Source organism: Numenius arquata, chromosome 12, assembly GCF_964106895.1.
Source record: "Numenius arquata chromosome 12, bNumArq3.hap1.1, whole genome shotgun sequence".
NCBI classification, from domain to species: Eukaryota; Metazoa; Chordata; class Aves; order Charadriiformes; family Scolopacidae; genus Numenius; species Numenius arquata.
The window spans coordinates 44,892,598-44,918,114 of NC_133587.1; the positions used below are offsets into that span (position 1 = coordinate 44,892,598).

At 70.2% G+C, this 25,517-nt stretch overlaps 2 protein-coding genes across 2 annotated transcripts in view; one reads left to right on the forward strand and one right to left on the reverse strand.

Moving 5' to 3' along the window:
- LOC141471236 (uncharacterized) overlaps positions 1-25,517 on the forward strand; it is a 68,860-nt gene that overhangs the window by 19,989 nt on the left and 23,354 nt on the right. The window lies entirely within an intron of this gene.
- LOC141471133 (SCO-spondin-like) overlaps positions 1,461-25,517 on the reverse strand; it is a 39,136-nt gene continuing 15,079 nt past the window's right edge. The window contains 49 exon segments of the mRNA XM_074157546.1: positions 1,461-1,483; positions 1,623-1,773; positions 2,824-2,954; positions 3,064-3,124; positions 3,915-4,010; positions 4,106-4,314; positions 4,949-5,151; positions 5,247-5,385; positions 5,953-6,069; positions 6,191-6,349; positions 6,419-6,691; positions 6,822-6,868; positions 6,958-7,082; positions 7,287-7,417; positions 8,351-8,497; positions 8,574-8,765; positions 8,965-9,011; positions 9,105-9,257; positions 9,575-9,815; positions 10,665-10,796; positions 11,328-11,495; positions 12,101-12,310; positions 12,906-13,079; positions 13,178-13,219; positions 13,629-13,849; positions 14,378-14,541; positions 15,323-15,489; positions 15,855-16,001; positions 16,963-17,009; positions 17,105-17,357; positions 17,831-17,998; positions 18,111-18,202; positions 18,278-18,403; positions 18,509-18,635; positions 19,269-19,391; positions 19,544-19,723; positions 19,878-20,042; positions 20,802-20,936; positions 21,040-21,169; positions 21,371-21,459; positions 22,052-22,168; positions 22,278-22,388; positions 22,487-22,541; positions 23,008-23,031; positions 23,033-23,168; positions 23,683-23,833; positions 23,929-24,111; positions 24,227-24,349; positions 24,984-25,157. Coding sequence (XP_074013647.1) covers positions 1,461-1,483; positions 1,623-1,773; positions 2,824-2,954; positions 3,064-3,124; positions 3,915-4,010; positions 4,106-4,314; positions 4,949-5,151; positions 5,247-5,385; positions 5,953-6,069; positions 6,191-6,349; positions 6,419-6,691; positions 6,822-6,868; positions 6,958-7,082; positions 7,287-7,417; positions 8,351-8,497; positions 8,574-8,765; positions 8,965-9,011; positions 9,105-9,257; positions 9,575-9,815; positions 10,665-10,796; positions 11,328-11,495; positions 12,101-12,310; positions 12,906-13,079; positions 13,178-13,219; positions 13,629-13,849; positions 14,378-14,541; positions 15,323-15,489; positions 15,855-16,001; positions 16,963-17,009; positions 17,105-17,357; positions 17,831-17,998; positions 18,111-18,202; positions 18,278-18,403; positions 18,509-18,635; positions 19,269-19,391; positions 19,544-19,723; positions 19,878-20,042; positions 20,802-20,936; positions 21,040-21,169; positions 21,371-21,459; positions 22,052-22,168; positions 22,278-22,388; positions 22,487-22,541; positions 23,008-23,031; positions 23,033-23,168; positions 23,683-23,833; positions 23,929-24,111; positions 24,227-24,349; positions 24,984-25,157 — 6,779 coding nt within the window.

Sequence of the window (25,517 nt, forward strand, 5' to 3'; positions counted from 1 at the left end):
AGGCAGCAGGGGGCACAGGCAGCAGGACAGGCAGCGGGACAGGCAGCAGGGGGCACAGGCAGCAGGACAGGTAGCAGTAGGTGCAGGCAGCAGGAGGTAGAGGCAGTGGGACAGGCAGCAGGGGGCACAGGCAGCGGGACAGGCAGCGGGACAGGCAGCAGGGGGTGCAGGCAGCAGAACAGGCAGTGGGACAGGCAGCAGGTGGTGCAGGCAGAGGGCACAGGCAGCAGGGGGCACAGGCAGCAGGGGGCACAGGCAGCGGGAGGGACAGTGGGACAAGGCCCCTGGGGATGCCCCCAGCCCACTAGACCACCCCTCTCCTGGTTGCGGGGTGGATGCCTGGCTGGTCCCCCGCTGCGGTGGGCACAAGTGACAGCGGTTTGCAGGGCGAGCGGCCAATGCTCCGTGAGCAGCCGGTCACCCCTCAGTCCCCTTCCCCTCCTTCACCCCTAAATACTGCTCCAATCATCAAATTCTGTTCAAAAAACTAAACTTTATTGGTGCTCGCAGCCCGGTGCCGCCATTCTCTGCCCCACGTCCCCCAAGAACCAGCTAGCCCCGTGGGACAGGCCGGGCAAGGCTTTGGGGGGGGGAAAGGGGGGAGTCCCTTCCCAGTGTCTCCCAGTGTCCCACTCCATCCCCCAGGTCCCTCCCTGATCCCCACCCGTAAACCCAGTCCCTCCTGGTTCCCCCTGAGCCCTCCTGCTCCCTCCCAGTTTCCCCCCATCACTCCCAGTCCCTATCCTGGTCACCCCCGAGCCCTTCCCCATCCCTCCCGTCCCCCCTCACCCCACACCCCCCCACCCTTCCCTGTCACCCTCTGTCCCCCCAATCCCTCCTCGGTTCCCCCCAAGCCGTCCCTAGTCCCTTCCCGCTCCCTCCCAGCCCCCTTGAGCCCTTCACGGCCCCAGTGCCCCCCTCCATCCTTCCGTGTCTCCCCTGGTCCCCCCCAGCTCCCCCTGGTCCTTCCCCAGCTCTTCCCAGGTGCACCCCAAGCCCTTCCCCATTCCTCCCGGTGTCCCCCTCCCCGCGGTCCCCTCAATCCCCCGTGGTCCCCCCAAGCCCTTCCCGGCACCCTCTCTGTCCCCTCAGTCCCTCCCTGGTCCCCCCACCCCTGAGCCCTCTCTGGTCCTTCTCAAGCCCTTGCCGGTCTCCCCCGTCCCCCCTGAGCCCATCACGGTCCCTCCCGGTGTGTCCCCCCGGTCCCCCCCAGATCCCTCCCAGTCCCTCTCCGGTCCCTCCCAGCACCCCCACATCCCCTTCTCTCCCCCCCCGCCGCTGCCTCCCAGTGCCAGAGGCGGGGGCTGCTCCCAGGGGCAGACCAGGGGCAGGACCCACAGCATGGGAGCATCCCGGGGGTGCAACCGCCAGGAAGATGGGGGGGGGGGGGAGGGGGGAGTGGAGAGGGCAGGGGGGCAGAAGCGTCCAGCCCCGTGACGGGGTGGGGGGGACACACCTCCTCAGCGCCGGGAGAAATCCCCACCTGCAGGAGAAGGTTGGGGGGGGGGACACGTGTGAGGGATTCTCAGGGTGTTGCACCCACCTTCCCAGCCGGGTGGGGGTCTTGGGGTGCTGCCTTCCCCCCTCTCTCCCCCCCCCCCCCCCCCCCCCACTGGGCTCACCCTGGCAGCTGCTGCACTGGCAGCTGCGGATGACGGGGAGGAGGACGGGCTGGGGGGGGCCGTCGGGGCAGGGCAGGCGGAGGAGTCGGACGGGGCGGACGGGGTCCAGCCGGTAACTGCAGCACTCGCAGAGGCTCTGCAGGTAGGGCTCCTGCCCCAGGGACGCCCCGCTGGGTGCTGGGGGGGCTCTTCCCCCCACCCACAAAACACACCCCGCTCCCCCCGCCCCCTCTGGTCCCTCTCGAGCCTTTCCCTGTCCCTCCCGAGGCTTTCCCGGTCACCCCCAAGTCCCCTCAGTCCCTCCCCGATCCCCCCCGAGCCTTTCCCGGTCCCTCCTGGTGTCTCCTTCCACCCCCCCCTCCTCGATCCCTCCCTGTCTCCCTTGGTCCCCCCCTAATCCCTCTCCGGTCCCTCATGGCCCCCCTGAGCCCTTCATGGTCCATCCCAGTGCCCCCCAATTGGTTCCCCCAGTCCCCCCCGGTCCCCTCCATCCCTTCCCTGTCCCTCATGGCCCTTCCCGAGACCTTTCAGGTCCCCTCCAGCCCCTCTAAGCCCTTCATGGTCCCTCCTGATGCGTCCCCCTGGTCCCCCCTGTCCCCTCCATCGCTCTTCCATCCCACATGGTCCTCCCCAAGACCTTCCAGGTCCCTCCCAGTGTGTCCCCTTGGTCCTCCCCAGTCCCCTCCTTCCCTCCCCGGTTCCCCACGGTCCTCCCCAAGACCCTCCTGGTGCCCCTGAGCCCTTCATGGTCCCTCCCAGTGTCCCCTCCTTGGTTCCCCCAGTCCCTCTCAGTCCCCTCCATCCCTCCCTGGTCCCCCATGGTCCTCCCCAAGACCCTCGAGGTCCCTCCCGGTGTGTCCCCTTGGTCCTCCCCAGTCCCCTCCATCCCTCCCCGGTTCCCCACGGTCCTCCCCAAGACCCTCGAGGTCCCTCCCGGTGTGTCCCCTTGGTCCTCCCCAGTCCCCTCCATCCCTCCCTGGTCCCCCATGGTCCTCCCCAAGACCCTCGAGGTCCCTCCCGGTGTGTCCCCTTGGTCCTCCCCAGTCCCCTCCATCCCTCCCCGGTTCCCCACGGTCCTCCCCAAGACCCTCCTGGTGCCCCTGAGCCCTTCATGGTCCCACCCAGTGTCCCCATCTTGGTTCCCCTGGTCCCTCCCAGTCCCCCCAGTCCCTCCCCGGCCTCCCCCCGGTCCCCGGCTGACCTCAGGGGTGACATTGGTGCGGGAGTGACATCGGCCGGCGCAGTAGGTGACCTCGACGGCTGGCATGGCGCAGGGTCCCTTGGCGATGGGGCGCAGCTCGGTGAAGAGGCGGCACATGGAGGACGGTTCCTCTGCAAGAGGGGAGGGGGACGCAGGGCTGTGGGGCTGGGCCATGGTGGGGAGGGGGTCCCCCCGTGGGGTACCCCAGCCACGCCATGGGGTGCAGGGGGGGGACCTTACCTGGCCATTCCTCCCGGCAGACGGGGCAGCAGCTGCCCGGCTCCCGCACCTTCACCGTGCCCTGATGGATGGTGGCCTCAGACCCCTGCCCATGTGGGACCCCTCCCCACAAGTGCCTCCTGCCCATACATCCCCCTCCCCACGAGTGCCCCCTGCCCACGTTCCCCCTCCCCATGCATCCCCCCACCCAACGAGTGCCTTCTGCCCATGAGTGCCCCCTCCCCACCTGTGCCCCTTGCCCACATGTGCCCCCTGCCCACACATGGCCCCTCCCCATGAGTGCCCCCTGCCCACATGTGCCCCCCACCTCATGAGTGCCCCCACCCCACGAGTGCCCCCTGCCTATACATCCCCCACCCCATGCATGCCCCTTGCCCACAAATGCCCCCTACTCACGAGTGCCCCCTCCCACGTGTGCCCCCTGCCCACACATGTCCCCCTGCTCAGGCATGCCCCCACCCCCTGAGTGCCCCCTGTCCACAAGTACCCCCTGCCCACAAGAGCCCCTTCCCCAGATGTGCCCCTCCCCACACATGCCCCCACCCCACAAGTACCCCCTGCCTACAAGTGCCCCCTCCTCACACATGCTCCCTGCCCATGTGTGTCCCCCTCCCCAGACATGCCCCCCTGCCCACACATGGCCCCTCCCAATGAGTGCCCCCACCCCACAATTACCCCCTGCCCACACGTTCCCCCACCCCACATGTGCTCCCTGTCCATGTGTGTCCCCCTCCCATCCGTGTCTCCTCCCTGCATGTGCCCCCTGCCCACGTGTGTCCCTTCCCCACAAGTGCCCCCTCCACTGCATGCCCCCTGCCCACACATGCCCCTCTCCAGCAGCCCCCCCACACCTCAGGGCAGGCGAGCGGGGGGCAGCGGGCGCTGCAGGCAGCCTGCCCGTTCAGGCAGTGACAGGTCTCGCACTCCTCCTGCCACTCGCTGCCAGCCTGGCCAAGGGGGGGTGGGACAGGGCTCAGCTCGGCTGGGGGGTGCAAGGGGGCACCCCCAACACCCCTCCCCACCCCCCCCAGGCACCCCTCACCTCATGGAGCTGCCCCCGGTGCCAGCACTCGCAGAGGGCGGCCGGGACGCAGTGGCCAGTGCTGTTGCGGTAGTGGCCGGGCTGGCAGGTGCAGCCGGGGGCTGGGGGGCCACTGCAGTTGCCTGGTGGCTCGTCTGAGATGTCCTGGCAGCTCTGCTCGCAGCTGGTCGGTGGGTCGGGGCCCTGCCAAAGCTCGCCCGGGGGGCAGGCTGCATGTGGCACAGTGCATGGCTCTGGCACCATCCCATCATCTTGTCCCACCATCCCGCTGTCCCACCAACCCATCATCCGACCGTCCCATTGTCCCAACATCCCACCATCCTGTCCCACCATCCCACCAAACCACCATTCCACTGTCCCACTGCCTGCCATCCCACTGTCCCATCATCCCACCATCCCACTGTCTCATCCCGCCATCCCATGATCCCACCATCTTGTCCCACCATCTCATGATCCCACCATCCCACCGATCCACTATCCCATTGTCCTACCATCCCACCATCCTACCAACCCACGATCCCACCATCCAGCATCCCTTTGTCCCACCCTCCCACCGTCTCGTCCCACCATCCCATGATCCCACTATTCCACTGTCCCATCGTCCACCATCTCATCCCACCATCTTGTCCCACCGTCCCACAATCCCACCATCTTTTCCCACCATCTCATGATCCCACCATCCCATTGTCCTACCATCCCACCATCCTACCAATCCACATCCCACCATCCAGCATCCCTTTGTCCCACCCTCCTACCGTCTCGTCCCACCATCCCACTGTCCCATCGTCCACCATCTCGTCCCACCATCCCATGATCCCACCATCCCACCGCGGTGTTGCCCACCGTGGCAGGGCTGTGTGTTGCACTCGGCCGTCTCCTCGGTGCCGGCAGCCCCGCAGGGCTCCCCCCCGGCGCTCTCCTGGCACTCGCGGTGCCGGGAGGTGTTGCCACCACCGCAGCTTCGGGAGCACGGCCCCCAGGGTGACCAGGACCCGTAGGAGGGACACGCCGAGGCCGGGCAGGATAAGGTCCCATTCCTGCACGTGCTGCACCGGGGGGACGCCGGTGTCACCACCCCACCCAGGGGCTCCACCGCCACGTCCCTCCATCACAGGACCCCCCCCCGAGTTGTGGCACCCACCAGTTGTGGCACCCCAGTTTGGTGGCCTGCCCCGGATGCAGCTCCCGGATGCCGTTGGCCGTGGGCAACCCACAGCGGCATTCGGCCACGGCCACGCACGCCCCGTCCTGCAGCAGCTGCCCCGGGGGGCACCGGCACCCTGTGGGGGGACAGAGAGAGTGGGGACGCACCCATGGGTGCTGTGGGTGGTCCCAGGACCCCGGTGGGAAGTGGGGGGCTCCACTGTGGGGATGTGGGGAGCAGGGTGTGGGTGCACCGGTGTGGCATGGGGCGGGGGGGGTGTGTGTGTCACGGCTGTGATGGGGAATGTGGGGTGGGGGGCTGTGCTATGGGGCGGGGAGCTGTTCTATGGGGTGAGGGGCTGGCTATGAGATGGGGGGCTGTGCTATGGGGCGGGGGGGCTGTGCTATGGGATAGTGGGGCCATGCTATGGGGTGAGGGGCTGTGCCATGGGGCAGAGGGCTCTGTTCTGGAGCAAGGGGCTGTGCCACGGGGCAGGGAGCTGTGCTATGGGGCAGGGGGCTGCGCTGTGGAGTGAGGGGCTGTGCTATGGGATAGTGGGGTTGTGCTATGGGGCAGAGGGCTGTGCCACGGGGCGGGGGGCTGTGCCACGTGGCAGGGGGCTGTGCTATCAGGTAGGGGGGAGGCTGTGCTTTGGGGCAGGGGCTGTGCTATGGGGCAGGGGCCCACAGCGGGGGGCACATACCCGGCTGGCAGGGCCCTCGCAGACACTCGACGTGGGGCCAGAGGTCGGCGCAGGCACGGGGGCAACCGTTGGCACAGGTGGGGGCAAAGGTCCGTCCCCGCTCCTCACATGTCTCCCCTGGGCATGAGGCTGGGCGTCAGGGTAAAGGGGGGGGGGGGGGGGGCACAGCCCCCATCTCCTCCCCCACCCCAGTGTCTGGGGGTCCCCGGGGTGCCGGGATGGTGGGGGGGGGTGTCACCTGGGCAGACATCGGTGTTGCAGCTCTGGGTCTGGGAGTGGGCGCCACGGCATCGCCCCGGTGGGTGCCGGTGGGGCTGGCGGTGGCGCAGGCGGTACCCCCCACCGCAGGGGTCCCGGCAGGGTCCCCAGGGACCCCAAGAGCTCCAGAGGCAGAGATCTACGGGAAAGGGGTGTCATCCACCTCTGTCCCGGCATCCTGAAGCCCCCCCCTCCTGCCCCCCAGTACCTTGGCAGAGGTGGGGGTCCGGGCAGAGGCGCTGCTGCCGCAGCTCAGCCAAGCAGGCAGCCCCATGGCCGGCCCAGGGTAGCCCAGTTTGGGGGTCCAGGCAGGTTCTGTAGCGATGCTGCACCGCTGCCAGGGCCGGTGTCCCCTCCGCCGGTGTCCCCTCTGTTGGCCGCAACTGGCCCAGCTGGGCCAGGGTGCCAGGTTCAAGGGCAGCCAGGGGCAGGCAGGGACCACAGGGCGTCCAGTCCGACCAGGGACTCAGCGGCAGCAGCCCTGGGGGGGGACACAGAGCCACTAGGGACCCCCCCCCCCCAGACCCCCAAACCGCATAGGGCAGGCTGCGGGCAGAGTGGGGTGCCCACCCCATGGATGGGGGGGGGGGTGGGTGGGTGTCTGCACTCACCCTGGCAGCCCTCGCTGCTGCACTGCAGGGTTCCATTCTGGCACATACTGGGAAGAGAAGAGGAGATGAGCACCCCACACCCCCCCCCCCACCACCCCCACCTCACGTGTGGGGCGGCCCCCCAACCCCTGCTCACCACTCCTTGCAGCCCAGGAAGACGGTGTCACCAGCAGCCAGGGTCTGGGGGTCCCCCTGCCCGCCGGGGTGCAAGCAGTCGCACTGGGTGGGGGGCACACAGCCCCCGGCTTGCTCCAGCAGCCCCTGCCGGGATGGGGGGGTGACGGGAGGGTGGGGTGATGGGCATCTCCCCACCGCCCCCCCACTCCTCTTGGGTGCCAGCTGGGCATCGGCACCCAGGTCTCACCAGGGGCTTTACCACCCCCCACCCCATCCCATCCCCACAGACCCCCCCCCTTTCCCCACTCCAGACCCCCTTCCCTGCTTCCCCCCCCTGCCCACTCTTGCCTGCGGGCAGGCGCAGCCGGGCAGGCAGGGGGGTGGCTGCGGGCAGAGCTCGGGGTGCTGCAGGCTGGAGCAGAGCTGGGCGCAGGGGGGGCCGCAGGGCCGGTACTGGAAGGGGGGGGCACAGCTGGCCTCTGCGGGGGGGATAGGGGTCAGGCAGGGGGCACCCCCAGGGGCAGCGCCTGGGGTGGGCAGGCGGGAAGCTCACAGGATGGGCAGGGAGAGCTCAGGATGGGTGAGGACGGCCCAGGGTGCGAACAGGATGGGCAGGGTGCAGGCAGGGAGGGCACAGGGCATGGGCAGGGTGCAGGCAGGGAGGCAGGATGGGCAGGGTGCAGGCAGGGAGGCAGGATGGGCAGGGACACCCTGGTGGGAGCTGGGATGGGCAGGGGGCAGGCAGGGAGGGCCTGGGGATGGGCAGGGACACACTGGTTGAGAACTGGGGATGGGCAGGGAGGCAGAGTAGGCAGGGACACCCTGGTGGGAGCTGGGAAGGGCAGGGTGCAGGCAGGGGGGCAGGATGGGCAGGGACACCCTGGTCAGGAGCTGGGGTGGGCAGGGGCACCCTGGTGGGAGCTGGGGTGGGCAGGGGGCAGGCAGGGAGCTGGAGTGGGCAAGGGGACCATGGTCGGTTCCAGGGATGGGCAGGGGGCAGGCAGGGAGCTGGGGTGGGCAGGGTGCAGGCAGGGGGACAGGATGGGCAGGGACACCCTGGTGGGAGCTGGGGTGGGCAGGGGGCAGGCAGGGGGGCAGGATGGGCAGGGACACCCTGGTCAGGAGCTGGGGTGGGCAGGGGCACCCTGGTGGGAACTGGGGATGGGCAGGGGGCAGGCAGGGGGGCAGGATGGGCAGGAGCACCCTGGTGGGAGCTGGGGTGGGCAGGGGGCAGGCAGGGAGGCAGGATGGGCAGGGACACCCTGGTGGGAGCTGGGGTGGGCAGGGGGCAGGCAGGGAGCTGGGATGGGCAGGGGGACCATGGTCGGTTCCAGGGATGGGCAGGGGGCAGACAGTGCGTGCCCAGGGCCAGGCAGTGGGTGCCCAGGGGTCCCGGCAGCCCCCTCGCTCACCCGAGCACCCCGAGGTGTTGCAGGGGCGGCTCTGCCCCTCGAGCCCCGCGCAGCCGGGGGGTCCCCGCCGGTGCCGGTGCCGGTGTTGGAGCGGGGTCTGGCAGGAGCAGGGGCTCCAGGGGCTCCAGGGGCTCCAGGGACAGGCAGCTGCGGGCGGGCAGGGGACAGGGTGACAACGGGCAGGGACCCCATCGAGCCCCCCGGACCCACCCCGACACCCTACCTGTGCAGGGGCGCAGGTAACACACCTGCGCCTCGCGGTGTGGCTCGTGGCTGTCAGCGTCACCGTCACCGTGGCTGTGGTTACAGGCAGCGCCGGGGGTCGGGCAGGGACAGGCAGCCTCCCGGGTGGCCAGGCCGGTGCCGCAGGAGCGGGAGCAGGGGGTCCAGGCACCCCACACACAGCCCCCCGACCCTGCGGGGAGGCGGTTGTCACCCCAAAGCCACCATGGTCCCCTCTGTCCTGCCCTGGGGCCTCCCAGCAGGTTTGGGGGTCCCTCTCAGGCTTCAAGGGGGGTTGCAAGGTCCCGGCGCCCACTGGGGACACCAGTGACACCTGTGCCCCCCACCCGGGCATGGCTGTGGGGTGGGTGCCATGGTGGGGGGGCACTCACCGGCACAGGGGATGTCCTGGCACTGGGTGCCCTCGGGGGTGCAGGTGCTGTGGGTGGGGGGACACGGTGGGTGGGTTTGGGGGTGCAGATCACACACACACACACACACCCCCAGCCCCCCGGCTCCCCCCAGCACTGACCATCGCTGGCACTCGCCCTGTGGCCAGCTCTCGCCCAGTTGCCGCTCGCTGCCCGCCTGCAGGCAGAGGGGTGGGCAGGGGCCCCCCGTGCACCCCCGGCTCTCCTCCTGTGGCCCCTCGCACTCGCTGTCCCCTGCGTCGGGGGTGGGGGTCCTGGGGGAACACGGGGGTCACCCACTGAGTGGGAGGGAGGGGGCGGGGAAGGTCGCTGCGGGAGCGGGGTCCTGGCTGGCACCCACGGGGGTCACAGCAGGTCCTGCCCCACAGCCCATCCCTGGGGGCCATGTCTGCCCCCCAGGTGCCTTGTCTCCCAGATGCCATGCCCCCCTGGGTGCCATGTCCATCCCCCCGGGTGCTGTGTCCTATGTCCCCTGGGTGCCACATCCATTCCTGGGGTGCCATGTCGTCCCCCCCCCCCCCAAGTGCCACATGCATCCCTTGGGTGCCACCATCCCCAGGTGCCGTGTCACCTGAAGCGGGCCTGCCAGCCCTCCCCGCAGGTGACACTGCAGGGCGCCCAGCGGCTCCAGCGGCTCCAGGGGCAGGGGGCCGGGGGGCAGCCCCCGGGGGTGCAGCGCAGGTGCCCCCCGGCGCAGGTGCAGTTGGTGCAGCCGTCGAGCTGGTGGCTCCCCGGCACCCAGCTGTGCCCCCCCGCATCCGTGCACTCGCAGTGGCTGGGGGGCACGCAGCCCCCGTCCTGCTCCAGGGTGCCTGTGGGGACGGGGTGGTGGGGGGGGGTCAGTGATGGGGTGGGGGGCAGGGACCCTCCCCGAGGCGTGTGTGTGCACGCGTGTGTGCATACATGTGCACGTGCCTGTGCGCCGTGCCCAGCACACCCTTGGGCTGGAGGGGGCCCGTCCTGTGCAGGGAGCTCTGCCCCCGCTTCCAGTGCGATCCCCAGCACTGCACATGTCTGCAGTGCACACCCCCCCTCTGCATTTGCACTGCATCCCCGGCACTGCATGTTTGCAGTGCACGCACCCCTCTGCATTTGCACTGCATCCCCGGCACTGCACGTCTGCAGTGCACGCACCCCTCTGCATTTGCACTGCATCCCCGGCACTGCAAGGGTTTGCAGTGCACGCACCCCTCTGCATTTGCACTGCATCCCCGCACTGCAAGGGTTTGCAGTGCACGCACCCCTCTGCATTTGCACTGCATCCCCGGCACTGCAAGGGTTTGCAGTGCATGCACCCCCTCTGCATTTGCACTGCATCCCCGGCACTGCAAGGGTTTGCAGTGCACGCACCCCCTCTGCATTTGCACTGCATCCCCGGCACTGCAAGGGTTTGCAGTGCACAGACCCCTCTGCATTTGCACTGCATCCCCGGCACTGCAAGCCTTGGCACTGCATCCCAGCACTGCCCGCCCTGCGCTCTCACTGCAGGCAGGACATTCAGCCCCTGCCCACTGCAGGGACCCCCCCACACACACCTTTGCCCCCTACAGACCCCAAGGGCACCCCCAGCCCAGCCCAGGGAGGGGACCCTGAGCACCCCACCAGGCTCGGGGCGGGGAGTGGAGGGGGGGGGGGGGGATATGGGGGCAGGCAGGACCCACCGTTGGGGCAGCGGCAGCCGGGCTGGCAGCGCGGCTCCTGCCCGCAGGTCACCCCCTCCTGCAGGTCCCGGCAGTGGCGCGGGCAGCGGGTGGCACAGGGCACCAGCGCCATGCCGGGGGGGCAGCCCTCCCCTGGGGGACAGCACCCATCAGCCCCACATCGCCCCCCCAAGGCCCACATACCCCTCCGAGTCCCCCCCAAACCCTCCATAGCCCCCTGAGCAGCCCCATAGTCCTCTGAGCCCCCCATAGCACCCCGACCCCCCTGAGGCCCCAAGCCCCCCATAACTCCCAAGCCCCCCGAGCACCCTATAGCCCCCCATTGCCCCCCACAGCTCCCCATAGCCATCTGAGGCCCCCATAGACCCCAAGCACCCCTCATAGCTCCCCCTGAGCCTACCATAGCTCCTCAAGCCCCCCATAGCCCCCCGAGCCACCCATAGCACCCCATAGCCTCCCGAGACCCCCCCATAGCCCCCCAGAGTGAGTACCCCATAGGCCCCCAAGCAATACATAGCCCCCCAAGCCCCCCATAGATCCCCAAGGCCCCCGAGCCCCCCATAACTCCTAAGCCCCTCATAGCCTCCCAAGCCTCCCATAGTCCCCTGTGCCCCCCCGAGCCTCTCAAGCCCCCCATGGCCCCCCAAGCCCCCCATGCCATACCGCAGGGCTGGGGGTTGCAGAGGCGCAGGTGGTGCCGTTCCCCGGGGCAGGGCTGCCCCCCGTTTTTGGGGGGGGGTCGGGTGCAGGAGCGGCTGCGGAGGGAGCGGCCCCCCCCACACGAGCGGTCACACCGCGACCAGGGGCTCCAGGCCGACCAGGCACCGTCCACTGCCCCACAGCGAGAGGGCGTCAAACGGGGGGCACCCCCCACATCTCCCCCCGCTGACCCCCAGCCAGCCCCCCTGAGCCCCGCTCCAAGCCCCCCTCCCCTAGCCCCCCAGCCCACCCCTGCCCCAAGCCCCCCCAGCCAACCCCCAAGCACCCCCTGAGCCCCTCAGTCCCCCCAATCCCACTTCCTGAGCCTCCCAGCCCCACAACCAGCCACCCAGCCATTCTGAGCGCCCCCCCAGCCCCCATTGAGCCCCCATTTCCACCAATCAGCCCCCCCTGAGCCTCCCAGCCTCTCAATCCTCCCTCCCTGAACCCCCCAGCCCCCTATGTTGCCCCCCAACCAGCACCTCAGCCCCTCCCAGCTCCTCATCATCCCCCAAACAGCCCCCCAAGACCCCCTACTCAAGCCCCCCCCCCAGCCCCTCCGAGCCCCCCAAGCCCCCCAGTCCCACCTCCCGGGGCCTCCCAGCCCCCCATGTTGCCCCACAACAAACCATACAGCCCCCCCTCACCCTCCAACCAGCCCCCCCAGCCCCTCCTGAGCCCTCCAGCTCCCCATGCTTGCCTCCCAACCAGCCCCCCAGCCCCCCCGTGCCCCCCACCCTTGCAGGCCTGCAGCCCGCAGAAGCGGCGCTGGCTGTTGGCGTTGAGGATGTCGGGGCACCAGCGGCCCCCCGGCCCGGGGGGGGTGTAGGCACGCAGGCGGAGCTGGACACCCCCCCCACAGCTGCGGGAGCAGCCCCCCCATGGCCCCCACGGTGTCCAGCTGCAGTCCTGGCCGGCACAGGTCTCGTTCAGGCAGGGGGGGGCGGCTGTGGGGACAGTGGGGTGACACCGCTGGCACCCACACCCCTGGCCCCCCCTCAGCCCCCGGAGCCTGGGCAGGGGGCAGAGGGACCCTCCCCAGCCCCTACGTGAGCAGTGGGGCAGAGCAATGACCCCCCCAGCCCCACTGCTGCAGTGGGGGCACGAAGACCTCCCCCAGCCCTTAGCCTCTTCCCAGAGCAGTGGGGCAGGGATGGCCCCCTCGGCCCCCGGCCCCCCCCTACTGCAGTGGGGCAGGTCCCCCCTATCCCACCACAGTGGGGCAGCCCCACCTCAGAGTCCCCCATGCAGTGGGGCAGATTCCCCTCCTCGTCCCCACCCCCCCCCCACCCCCCCCAAGTGAGGCATGTTCTCCCCCATAGTGCCCCTTCACAGTGGGGCAGGTTTCCCCCCCCATCCCACCGCTGTGGGGCAGGGCCCTCCCCATCCCACCTGTGCAGTGGGGCAGATTCCCCTCCCACACACACACACCCCCCCACCCCAAAGTGGGGCAGGTTCTTCCCCACAGTACCCCTGCACAGTGGGTCAAGATTCCCCCCCCATCCCTCTGCCCCCTCTCCCCCAGAGCCCCCCCCATCCCACCTTCGCAGTGGGGCAGGTTGCAGGGCAGCTGCTGGACGCTGGCCCCCCCGCAGCCCCCCTCCCGGCTGCAGGTCCGGTTGCGGCTCTTGGTGGCCGGAGCCTCGGGGTGGGTGCAGGTCTTGGAGCAGGGGGTCCAGGGGGACCAGGGGCCAAAGGCCTCCTCCTCCTCAGTGCCTGACCCAGGATGAAGGCTCCCCATGAGACCCCCATACCACAGTCCCCCCATTTGGGGGTCCCCAGGTGGTGCCCCCCCACCACTGCACAGCTCTCACCTGGGGTAGTGGGGCTGAGCTCCGGTGTGGGCACAGCCATGACTGCAGGGGGAGAGCAAAGGCAGTGACACCCCCAAACCCCCCAGACCCCACACCCAGGCAGGATCCAGCCCCCCACTGGGCTGGGGCAGTGGGATCCACAGCCCCATGGGGCAGAGGAGAGGGGGATGAGGAGGGGAAAGGGTCTGTGACCCATGGCAGAGGGCACAGGTATGGGGCTGTGACCCATGGCATGACATGGTGACAGGGCTGGGACCCATGGCAGGGCAGAGGGGCTGGGGATGAGCTGTGACCCATGGCCGAGGGGACAGAGATGGGGCTGTGACCCACAGCATGACATGGGGACAGGGCTGCAACCCACAGCAGGGCAGAGGGGATGGGGCTGAAGCCGGGACCCAGGGCAGAGGGGCTGAGGATGGCTGGGACCCACAGAACAGGGGTTGTGACCCACCAGGGCAGTCGGGGGTCTGGCAGTACTTGCTGTCGCTGTGGGGTCCCTCACAGTCCTGGCCCCCGTTGGCGGGCGGGGGGCTGGTGCAGCCCCGCCATCGGGTCATCAGCCCCAGTCCCCCACAACTGGGGGAACAGGGGCTCCAGGGGCCCCAGGGCCCGAACCCCCCGTCCCGCCGGCACCCCGGCTCCGAGCAGCGCAGGCGGCCGTGCAGGCAGGTGCTGGGGTGGGGGGCAGCCGTCAGGCAGGAGCCGTGGGGCAAGGGTTGGGGTTTGGGGATGGTCAGTGGGATGATGGGTGGTGGGGAAGGGCAGTGGGGTGATGGGGATGGGCAGTGGGGTACATGGTGGTGGGGAAGGGCAGTGGGGTGATGGGGATGGGCAGTGGGGTACATGGTGGTGGGGAAGGGCAGTGGGGTGATGGGGATGGGCAGTGGGGTACATGGTGGTGGGGAAGGGCAGTGGGGTGATGGGGATGGGCAGCGGGGCGATAGGGAAGGGGAAGGGCAGTGGGGTGGTGGGGAAGGGCAGTGGGGTGGTGGGTAGTGGGGAGGGGCAGTGTGGGGCTGGATGATAGGGAAGGGCAGTAGGGTGGTGGGGAGGGGATGTGGGGTGGTGGGGAAGGGGAAGGGCAGTGGGGTGGCAGTTGGTGGGGAAGGACAGTGGGGAGCTGGATGGTGGGGAAGGGCAGTGGGGTGGAGGGTGGTGGGGAGGGGATGTGGGGTGGCGTTGTTGGGGGAGGGCACTCACCAGTTGGCACAGGCCGCCTGGATGGTGGTCCCCGGGGGCAGCTCCTGGCCGGGCGTGAGGAGGGGGGCGCTGGGGGGGTCCCCCAGGCCGGGGAGGTCCGGGGGGGCGATGGAGCCGTTCTGCAGCTCCCGCAGGAGCTCGGCCGTCAGCACACAGGGACACTCCTGCGCGGCACCCGGCCTCGCACCCGCGGCCCTGGGGGGCACCCAACACCCCCAGGAAACCCACTGCCCCCAGGAGCACCCACAGCCCTGGGGATCACCCACCACCCTGGGGAGCCCCTGCTGTCTCAAGGAGCACCCATGGACCTGGTGATCTCCACCACTCCCAAGAAGCCCCCATTGTCCCAAACAGCACCCACCACCCTGGGGAGCACCCACCACCCCAAGGAACATCCGTCTTCCCAAGCAGCACCCACCACCCCAGGGAGCACCCATTGTCCTGAGGAGCACCCATGGACCTGGAGATACCTACTACCCCCAAGGAACCCCCATTGTCCCGAGCAGCACCCACCTCCCTGGGGAGCACCCACCACCCCCAGGAGCACCCATGGCCCCAAGGTGCCTCCATCACCCCAAGGGGCACCCAAGGCCCCAGGGAGCACCCACCACCCTCGGGAGCACCCATGGACCTGGGGGTCCCCCACCATCCCAAGGAGCCCCCATCATCCCAAGCAGCACCCACCACCCCCAGGAACCCCCACTGCCCAAGGAGCGCCCATTGTCCCAAGGAGCACCCACCACCCTGGGGAGCACCCAATGTCCCAGGGATCACCCACCACCCCCAGGAGCACCCACCACCCCGAGGAGCCCCCTCTCTGGGTACCACCACCCCCCCACACCCATCCCAGTGCAGGAGGAAGAGGCAGCATCCAAGGGGGGGGTCACCCCACGGTGAGGGGGGGGCTGGGGTAGGGGTGCAGCACCCTTGGGTGCCGGGTCTCACCCGGAGGCAGGCGTCGCGGTGCAGGTAGGTGCCGGGGGGGCAGTGGCAGCCCTCGGAGCAGCCCCCCCAGACGCAGCCCACCCGACCGGCCAAGTGGGCGCAGCTGTAGGGGCACCCCTCGTCCTGCTGGCACTCGCGGTACAACCGCCCCACCGGGCACCCCGCCTCTGCGCCACCCCCCCGGTCAGCACCCGGGGCTGTGGGGCAGCCTATGGGGCAGGGCTGCCCCACAGCCAGCCCCTGGGGCAGCCCTGGGATGGGGATAGAGGGCAGGGCTGCCCCATAGCAGGGGTGTGGGGAAGGGGTATGGGGCAGGACTAAGGGATAGGGCTATAGAGCAAGGATGTGGGGCAGGGTTACAGGGCAGGGCGTATGGGGCAGGGCTGTGGGGCAGGGCAGTGGAATAGGGCTATAGGGCAGGGCAATAGCGCAGGACTAAGGGATAGGGCTATGGGGCAGAGCTATGGGGTAGGGCAGTGAGGCAGGGCTATGGGGCAGGACTAAGGGATAGGGCTATAGGGCAGGTACTCACCCCGGCACACCTGGGTGTTGCACATCTGGCTCTGCAGGGCCAGCCCCGGGCACGGGGGGTGGTGGCACCGCCGCCGGCGCAGCCGCTCGCCCCCACCGCAGGACACGCTGCAGGGCCCCCACGGCGACCACGCGCCCCACGGCTCCTCTGTGGGCACAGGAGGGGACCGCGGGATGGCACGGACCCGGGGCAGGGGTGGCCTCGGCCTCATCGGGGGCTTTAGCCAGGGCTGCACCGGTGCCAACAACACCCCAACACCCAGAGCCCTCGGGAAATTGCCCCGAAGGGGAGGTTCTGCTGTGCCCACTGTGTCACCCCCATGGCATGGCACCCACCCTGGGGGCACCCACTCCATGGACATCCAGCCCCCAGGACACCATCCCCCGGGGATGCCCACCTTGAGGACACCCAACCCCAAGGAGAGCCATCATGGGGACACCCAACCCCAGGGACACCCTCCTGAGGGACACCCACCCCAGCAGCAGCACCCACCCCAGGGACACCCACCCTGGGGTGCCAGACTTGAGGACACCCACTCCATGGACACCCGAGGACACCCAACCCCGAGGACACCCACCCCAGGGGACAGCCACCTTGAGGACACCCAACCCCAAGGAGAGCCATCATGGGGACACTCATCCCAGGGGACACCCACTTTGAGGGCACCCACTCCATGGACATCCAACCCCAAGGACACCCACCCCAGGGGACACCACATTGGGGACACCCACCTTGAGTGCACCCACTCCATGGACACCCAGCCCCAAGGACACCCACTCTGTGGGCACCCAACCCCAAGGACAGACATCAAAGGGACACCCACCTTGAGGGCACCCACCCTGGGGGCACCCACTCCATGGACATCCAACCCCAAGGACACCCACCCCAGGGGACATCACCTTGGGGAAACCCACCTTGAGTGCACCCACTCCATGGACACCCATCTCCAAGGACACCCGCCCCAGGGGACACCCACCTTGAGGACACCCAACCCCAAGGAGAGCCATCATGGGGACACCCACCCTGGCGACACTCACACATGAGTGATGGACCCCTCCTGGGCACCCCAGGACCCCCCACCCAACCCCTACCCCACCGTGGCCGGTACCTGGGCAGGGCTCGTTGCCACACACCATCACCCCGGCGGCGCAGGTGCTGCAAGAGACGGGGGCGGGGGGGGGGGGTGTCAGCATGGGTGGGGGGACCCTGGTGGGGACCCCCGGGTGGCACCGCAGTGACCGCAGCCGCACCAGTTGTTGCAGGCGTCGATGGTGGCGGTGTCACCGGGCTGGTAGAGGTGGCCGCGGTGGTGGCAGGGGCACCGGTCGGGTGGCACGCAGGTCTGGTTGTGCAGCAGGAGCCCGGGCGGGCAGGCACAGCCGTCGTGGCACAGCGCGGCACACTCGACACCCGCAGCCAGGTCCTGGCACAGCCGCGGGCACGGCCCCTCGCCGCTCCGGCACTCCTCCGCTGTCCGGTAAACCATGTCCGCCGGGCACCGTGCTGGAAGGAGAGCGGGCAAAGGGGATGGGCATTGGCCACCACCGGTGATGCCGGGCACCAGGAGTGAGTATTGGCCACCACCAGCACTGCTGGGCACTGGGACTGGGCATTGGCCACCACCGGTGATGCTGGCCACCAGGACTGGGCATTGGCCACCACCAGCACTGCTGGCCACCAGGACTGGGCATTGGCCACCACCAGCACTGCTGGGCACTGGGACTGGGCATTGGCCACCACCGGTACTGCCGGGTACCAGGGCTGGGCATTGGCCACCACGGGTGGTGCTGGCCACCAGGACTGGGCATTGGCCACCACCAGTACTGCCGGCTACCAGGGCTGGGCATTGGCCACCACGGGTGGTGCTGGGCACTGGGACTGGGTATTGGGCACTGGGACTGGGTATTGGCCACCAGGACTGCAGATTGGCCACCACCGGTGCTACCGGGCCACGGGTCCTGGCAACAGGCACCCACCTCGGCAGGGCTGGGTGTTGCAGTCCCGTGTCTGGAGGTGGGGGCCGGTGCAGTTGTGCCCCCCGGGTGCCAGGGTGGCACAGTCCCGGCGCCGGCTCTGCTCACCGGAGCCGCAGGGTGCGGAGCACTCGCCCCACGGCGTCCAGGCGCTCCAGCCGGTGCTGGGCTCTGCCGGGGACAGACGGACGTGTGGCACTCGAGGGGGCCACCTGGCACCAGGACCCCCAGGGTGGCCCCCACCACCACCACGGGGCCACCGCGGGGCTGGGTGGGCACCTACCGGTGCCACAGGGCTCGTGGCACTCCCGCACCTCCCGGGATGCCCCGGTGCAGGGGGCTCCGCCGGCGGCTGCCGCGGGGTTGGAGGGCGACCTGCAAGAAGGTGCCACGTGGCCACCTTATCCGTGGGGCACCGTGGGGCAGGGACCCCCCTCCCCAGCCCCACACCTGAACCTCTCCTGCGTCCCCATGTCGCAGCCGCCGTCACAGCGGGTCCAGGGTGACCACGCGGACCAGCCGCAGTCGATGGCACAAGCCACGTCCTGGCACGTCACCGTCCCGTCCTGGCACACGCTGGGGACGGGCACCGGGCTCAGCCGCGGGGACGGGCCAAGGACACCCCGAAACGGGTACGGGGAGGGCTGGGGAGGGAGGGGGGGTCACGGTGTCGGTGCTCACCACCGCCGGCAGCCCCACATGAAGTCCTCGCCGGGGGGCCACTGTCCCCCAGGGAGGTGGCACCGGCACCCGCTGGCGTTGACGCAGCCGCCGTCCTGCAGGTACAGCCCCGGCGGGCACCGGCACCCTGCCCGGTGGGTGCCATCAGCCCCCGTCCCCACACCCCTCTTCTGTCACTGCGCTGCCCCCCAGCCCCCTCTGTACCCCCCATGTCCCCCAGCCCCTCATGCCATCTCCAGACTTCAGTGTTCCCCCAGTTCTCTGTGCCCCCCAGTGCACCCCCCAGACCCCTATGTCCCCTGTGCCCCCCATGGCCCCCCCAGCCCCCTGTGCCCCCCGGCCTCCCCAATGCCCTCCCAGAACCCTGTGCCCCCCACGTCCCCCAGACCCCCAGTGCACTCACAGACCACTATGTCCCCTGTGCCCGCCATGTCCCCAGCCCCTCATGCCATCCCCAGACCCCAGTGCCCCCCCAGATCCCTGTCCCCCCCTGGTGCACCCCCAGACCCCTATGTCCCCCATGGCTGCCCATCCCCCCCATGCCATCTTTTTCCCCCCCCAGTGCCCCCCACCCCCAGTGTCCCCCACGCCTCCCATACCCCCCCAGCCCCCTGTGCCCCCCAACCTCCCCAGTGCCCTCCCAGACCCCAGTGCCCCTAATGGCCACCCAACCCCCCAGCCGTCCTAAGTTCCCCTGTGCTCCCCCCAGACCCCAGCCCCCCATGCCCCCCCCCAGTACCCCCCCAGCCCCGTCACTCACCCTCCTGGCAGGAGCTCACGCAGGTGACATTGGCACTCAGGTCCCCGCAGGTTTGGGGACAGGGGGGCACCTGCCCCCCCTCGCAGTCATCCCCTCGCACAAACACCATCTGGGGGGCACAGGCTGGGGGGGGTGAGGGGGGAATGCTCAGGGATGGGGTGCTCCCCCCCCCCATCACTCCAGTGCTGGGTGCTGTGGGGCCAGGTCTGCTGTGAGGTTAGGGGTCCCCAGACCACCCCTCTCCCCCCGCAGGGTCCCCCCATCCCTCCCCATACCTGGGGGGTCCCCGCAGGGCTGCAGGTTGCAGGGCTGGATCTGGAGGGTGCCCCCCGGGCAGGGCTGCCCCCCATTTTTTGGGGGGGGGTCGCTGCAGCTCCGCACACGGCTCCGCACGCCCCCCCCACACTCGACGTCACAGGGGGACCAGGACCCCCAGGCTGCCCAGCCACCAGGCACTGCGGGGAGAACAGGGGGTGGTGGTCCCAGCCCATGGTGATCCCAGCCTGTGATGGGATGGCCCCCAGCCCATGATGGGGGTCCCAGCCCATGATGGGGGTCCCAGCCCATGATGGGGGTCCCAGCCCATGATGGGGGTCCCAGCCCAGGTACCTGGGCAGGCGTGGAGGAAGCAGGCGCGGGTGTCAAGGTTGGGGTGGGTGCAGTCCCCCCTGGACAGGGCCCCCCGCAGCAGGACCCGCCGGCGCAGGGAGACCCCCAGCCCGCAGGAGCGGCTGCAGGGACCCCAGCCCCCCCAGGGGGACAGGTCGCAGTCAGCTGAGGGGGGAAAGCAGAGATGGGGGGCGTCAGGGCTGCCCCGGGGGGAGCCCCATGCTCCGGGCATCCCTGGCCCCCACCCTTGGACGCCCCAACCTTGGTGCCCCCCAGCCATAATCCCCCTGGCCCAGTGCCCCCCACCCTGGTGCCCTCTAAGCCTCGGTGTTCACCCAAACCTAGTGCCCCACCCCCCCCCACCCCGGAGCCCCCCAACCCAGTGCCCCCAAGCCCCAATGCCTCCCCAGCCCCAGTGCCCCCCCAGCCCTAAACCCAGTGCCCCGGGATCCCCCTCACCTGGGGGGGTTGAGGGGACGACCCCTGACAGAGCCAGGGAGGACAGTGCTGTTGTCACCTGGGGGGACACTGGGAGGGGGCTGGCAGAGGTTGCCCCCCCAGGGGGGCCGGTCCCCATTGGCAGGGTGCCGGAGGATGTTGGAGTGTCAGGGGGGGCCAGCAGGCCGGTGGGGGGGGCAGTGCCCAGCTCCAGGCCCCCCAGCACCGCGGGGGGGGTCTCGGTCGCCAGCTTTCCTGTGTGGGGCAGGAGCCGGCTGTGGGGGCAGGATGGTCCCCACAGCCCCCCCCCAACCCAGGACCCCCCACAGACCAGAGCTCTCCCAGCCCAAGACCCCCCTGCAGCCCAGAGGCCCCCCCCGAGCCCAGGACTCCACACACCCCAGGCCCCCCCAGTCCCCCAGCTCCTCCCCAGGACCCTCCATGTCCTGCCGCCCCCCCTCCCCAGCTTTGCCCCACGGCGGGTACCTGAGGGAGTGGGCTCTGAGCTTTCGGGGGCAGCCACCGGTGCGGCCACCGGGGGAGTCACTGGGGGGGTCACCGGGGGGGTCCCCGGGGGAGTCACTGGCATCACCGTCACCACCCCGAGCCGGGCAGGGGGCACTTTGGGGAGAGGGAAGGGGGGGCAGAAGAAGGGCACCCATGGGTGGGTGGGGGGTGATGGGGTGCCCCCCCCCCTCCCCTCCTTGTTACCCCCCCCCCATACCTGGAGGGCAGCCCAGCAGCTCAATGGGGCTGTGGAGGTGGGGGGGAAGGATGCGGACGTGGCGAGCCTGCACCATTTGTCCCAGTAACCACACCCCCGGCATACTGGGGTCCCAGTTACCCTGGAAGAGCTGGGGGGCGAGGGGGGGCACACAGGTTGGGAGAGGGGCAAGGGGGGTATGCGTGCCTGTACACACGCATGTGCACAAGCGCATGCCCTCATGGCAGCACATGCAGCCAGGGCACCCCCTGCGCCCCCCCAAGGCTCCCTGTGCCCCCCCCACCCGCAGTCACGGGGTGTCACCTTGCCCCAGTGCCCCCCCGGCAGTCACCTTGCCGTAGCGGTGCCAGCGGGTGCCATCGGCGCTGAACTCCAGCAGGATGGTGGTGACCAAGGCGTGGGATCCGGGCACCGCCAGCCCTGCCCGGGGACACCAGTGTGTGTCACCGCCACCTCCACCAACACCGCCACCTACACCACCACCACCGCCACCACCTACACCACTACCGCCACCGCCACTACTACTATGTCTACTACCACGTTCACCACCACTGCCACCTCCACCAACACCGCCACCTCCACCACCACCACTACCACCACTACTACTATGTCTACTACCACGTTCACCACCACCTCCACCAACACCGCCACCTCCACCACCACCACTGCCACCACTACTACTGTCTACTACCACATTCACCACCACCGCCACCTCCACCAACACCGCCGCCACCTCCACCACCACCACTACCACCACTACTATGTCTACTACCACGTTCACCACCACCTCCACCACCATCACCAGCACCGCTGCCACCACCACCACCTTCACCACAACCACCTCCACCACAACCTCCATTGCCACCTCAGCCACTGCTGCCACCTTCAACACCTCTAGCACCACCTCCATCATCACCACCACCTCCATCATCATCTCCATAACCACCTCCACCACCTCCATTGCCACCATCACCACTACCGCCACTGCCAGCAGTGCCAGACGGGCACCCACCGGTGACGTTGGTGGGCTCCAGCAGGTCCAGCTGCAGGAAGGGGGGGTCGGAGCGCAGCCCCTCATGGGTCTCGTCTGGGGGCAGGGTGGCAATGCCCAGCGGGTGGTAGCAGGCATCTGCCAGGACGGGGGGGAGGCACAGGGTTGGGGTGGGGGGACACAGCCCCCCCTTCCCCTGCTGCCTGCACCCTGCCCACCCTGTGATGAGGGGGGAGGGCTTGCTTACCGCCGGGGGGGGGGAGTGGGAAGGTGAGGAGGGGGCTGCCAGAGGCCTCTGCCACTGTGGTGGTGGGGGGCTCCGTGGTCGTCAGGGGGGGCACAGCTGTCCCGTTGTCACCTGCAGCGGGGACAGGCACCATACAGTGTGGGGGGGGCACTGTGGGGATGGGACCCCCCCCAACGCCCACCTGCCCCCCCCCCCCCCCCCAGACTCACCCGATGGGGCACAGTAGCAGCAGGAGTCCTCGTGGCCCTCCACCAGCACCTGGCCCTGCGGGGGGGGTCACTGTCATCGGGAGGGTCCCCCTGTCCTTCCCCCCACCCCAGGGATGCCACCACCCCCAGCCCTGCGTGGGGGGGGGTCACTGTCACCATGAAGGTGTCCCCTCCAGGGGATGCCCCAGCTCTGTGGGGGGGTGATTTTCACCGGGAGGGTCCCCCTGCCTCCCCCCCCATGGGGGATGTCCCCACTCCCTCAGCCCTGGGGGGGGGGCGGGTGTGTGCTATCACAGGGAGGATCCCCCTCACTCCCCTTCATGGGATGCCACCACCCCCAGCCCTGCTGGGGGGGGGGGGGGGGGAGGTCACTGTCACCAGGAGACTCCCCCTGAACCCCCACCCCCGGGGTTATCCCAGCCCTTTCAGCCCTGCGGCGGTGTCACTGTCACCGGGAGAGTTGCCCCCCCCCCCCCCCCCCCCCCGCCCGGGGAATGCCCCAGACCCCCCTCAGCCCTCACCGGGGGGCAGCCGGCGTCGCGGGGGGGGGCAGTAGGGCGAGCAGCGGACGGTGGGGCCGGGCAGGCACTGGCAGACCTGGCAGGGCCCCCCCCGCCAGCGCTCCCCCACCACCCGCCGCCGGCCCTGGTGCTGGCACTGCTGGCACGGCGCCGTCTGGCACCTGCGGGAGAAAAGGGGGGGTCAGCGGAGAGATTCCCCCCCCTCCCCCCCCACGGAACCCCCGCACCCGCGGGAGACCCCCTTGGGACCACCTCACCGTGGGAGTCCCCTGTCCAAACCAGCCCCCGGTCGGATCCCACCCATGGGACCCTTCCATGGGTGCCCCCCGTGGGAACCAAGGTGTGGCAGACCCTGGGGGAGCCCCCCCGTGGGAGCCCCCCCGTGGGAGCCCCCCAGGGAGAAGCCTCCCACCCATAGGAGCCCCCCGTGGGAGACCTCCCGTGGGAACCCCCTCAGTGGGAGCTTACGCATGGGAGCCCCCCGATAGAAGCCCCCCCTTGAGAACGACCCATGGGACCCCCTCACCCGTGGGAGCCCCCCCGTCGGAACCCCTCCATGGCAGCCCACCACGGGAGCTCCTCACCCGTGAGACCCCCCCCGCCCCCGTCAGAGCCCACCCGTGGGACCCCCCCCACTCAATAGCAGCCCCCTCCGTTGCCCCCCCCGCGCCTCACCGGCGGGCCTTGCGGTAGATGCCGCGGCAGTGCCGCCCCCCTCCGCGGCGGGGGGGGTCGGTGGGGCTGCGGAAAGCCCACTGGACGCTTTGGCTACCGCAGGGACCGGGACACTCGCCCCACGCAGACCACGCCGACCAGCCGCAGTGCACTGGGGGGGGCGTTACACGGGGTCAGAGCCGGGGGGGGGGGGGTGTCCCCCGGCATTCCTCCTCCCCCCCCTCCCCTCAAGGTACCAGGACCCACCGGTGCAGCTGGGGTGGGGGCGGCAGCGCTGGAGTCGCCCCTCCAGGCACGTGCAGAGGCGACAGTTGATGGTCACCGGGTCCCCCGGCCGGTAACGGACCCCCCCAACCTGGCACGGGCACTCCCGGGGGGGCACGCACTGGCCCTCGATGTCCAGCACTAGCCCCGCCGCGCACCAGCAGCCTACGGTGTGGCGGGGGGGGTGTGTGTGTGTGAGGGGGAGCCCCTCACCCACCACAAGGTGGGAGGACCCCCGGGGTCTCCGTCCCCCCCTCTTCTCCCCCCCCCCCCGTCTCACCGGGGATGCAGGGCCGGTCCTGGGGGCACTGGGTGCCGGCGGCGAGGTGGGCGCAGGAGGCGGGGCAGGGGGCGCAGGGCCAGGGCTGTAGCCCCCCCGGGCAGGCCGAGGCGTTGGGGCAGCGCCCCGGGGGGCAGGGGGCTGGCGGGGGGGGGTCAGCGCCCATGGAGGGCACCCACCCCACCGGGACCCGCCCACCTATAGAGACCACCCACCCAGGAAGCCCACCCCAGGGACCCCACCCAACCCAAAGAGACCACCCACCCCAAAGAGACCACCTGCTCCACAGAGTCCACCCCCTCACATCCCCCCCCCTGAGCCCACCCATCCCACCGGACCCATCTGCCCCAGGGAGCCCACCCACCCCATAGAGCACACCCCCCCAATGGAGCCCATCCATCCCACCGGGACCCACCCACCCCATGAAGACCACCTGTCCCATGGAGCCCACCCACCCCATAGAGACCACCCACCCATGGAGCCCGCCCCACAGAGACCACCCAACCCCCAGAACCCAGCTGCCGCACAGAGCCCACCCACCCCACGGCGACCACCCACCCCACAGAACGCACCCGCCCCAAGGAGCCCACCCACCCCTGGAGCCCACCCACCCCACAGAGACCACCTACCACACAGAGCCCGCCCCACAGAGACCACTCACCCCACAGAGCCCACCCATCCCACGGGAACTCACCCACCCCATGAAGACCACCTACCCCATGGAGCCCACCCACCCACAGCCCCCACTGCCCCCCCGCCCCGTCCTGGCACCCACCCATCTCTAGGGCGGCGGGGGTCGCTCCGGGCAGCTCGGTGCAGGGGCGCCCGCCGTTGCGGGGGGGGCGGCAGTCCCGCCGCCGCAGCCGCACCCCCCCCCCGCACTCCCCCGGGCAACTGGACCAGGGCGACCACTCGCCCCAGGAGCCATCCACTGCGGGGCGGGGGGCAGCCGTGAGGGGGGGGCAGCCCTAGCCCACGCCAGGGGGAAATTGGGGCACCCCGGGGGAGGGGGATTGGAGTGTCCCAAAGGGGACTGGGGTGATCTAGGGGGGTATCAGGATGCTATAGGGGAGTATTGGGGTGTCCCGGGGGGGGGGGAATTGGGAACCCCCAACCCCCCCCAGACAGCCCTGGCCATGGGAACCCCCAGATCTCCCAGGGACCCCAACCACAGCAACTGCCTGGCTCCCCCTGGCACGCCTGGGCATGGGACCCCCCCCCAAACTCCCTGGGCAGCCCTGGATGTGGGAACCCCTAAATTCTCCAGGCACCCCGGCCACGGGAACCCCCC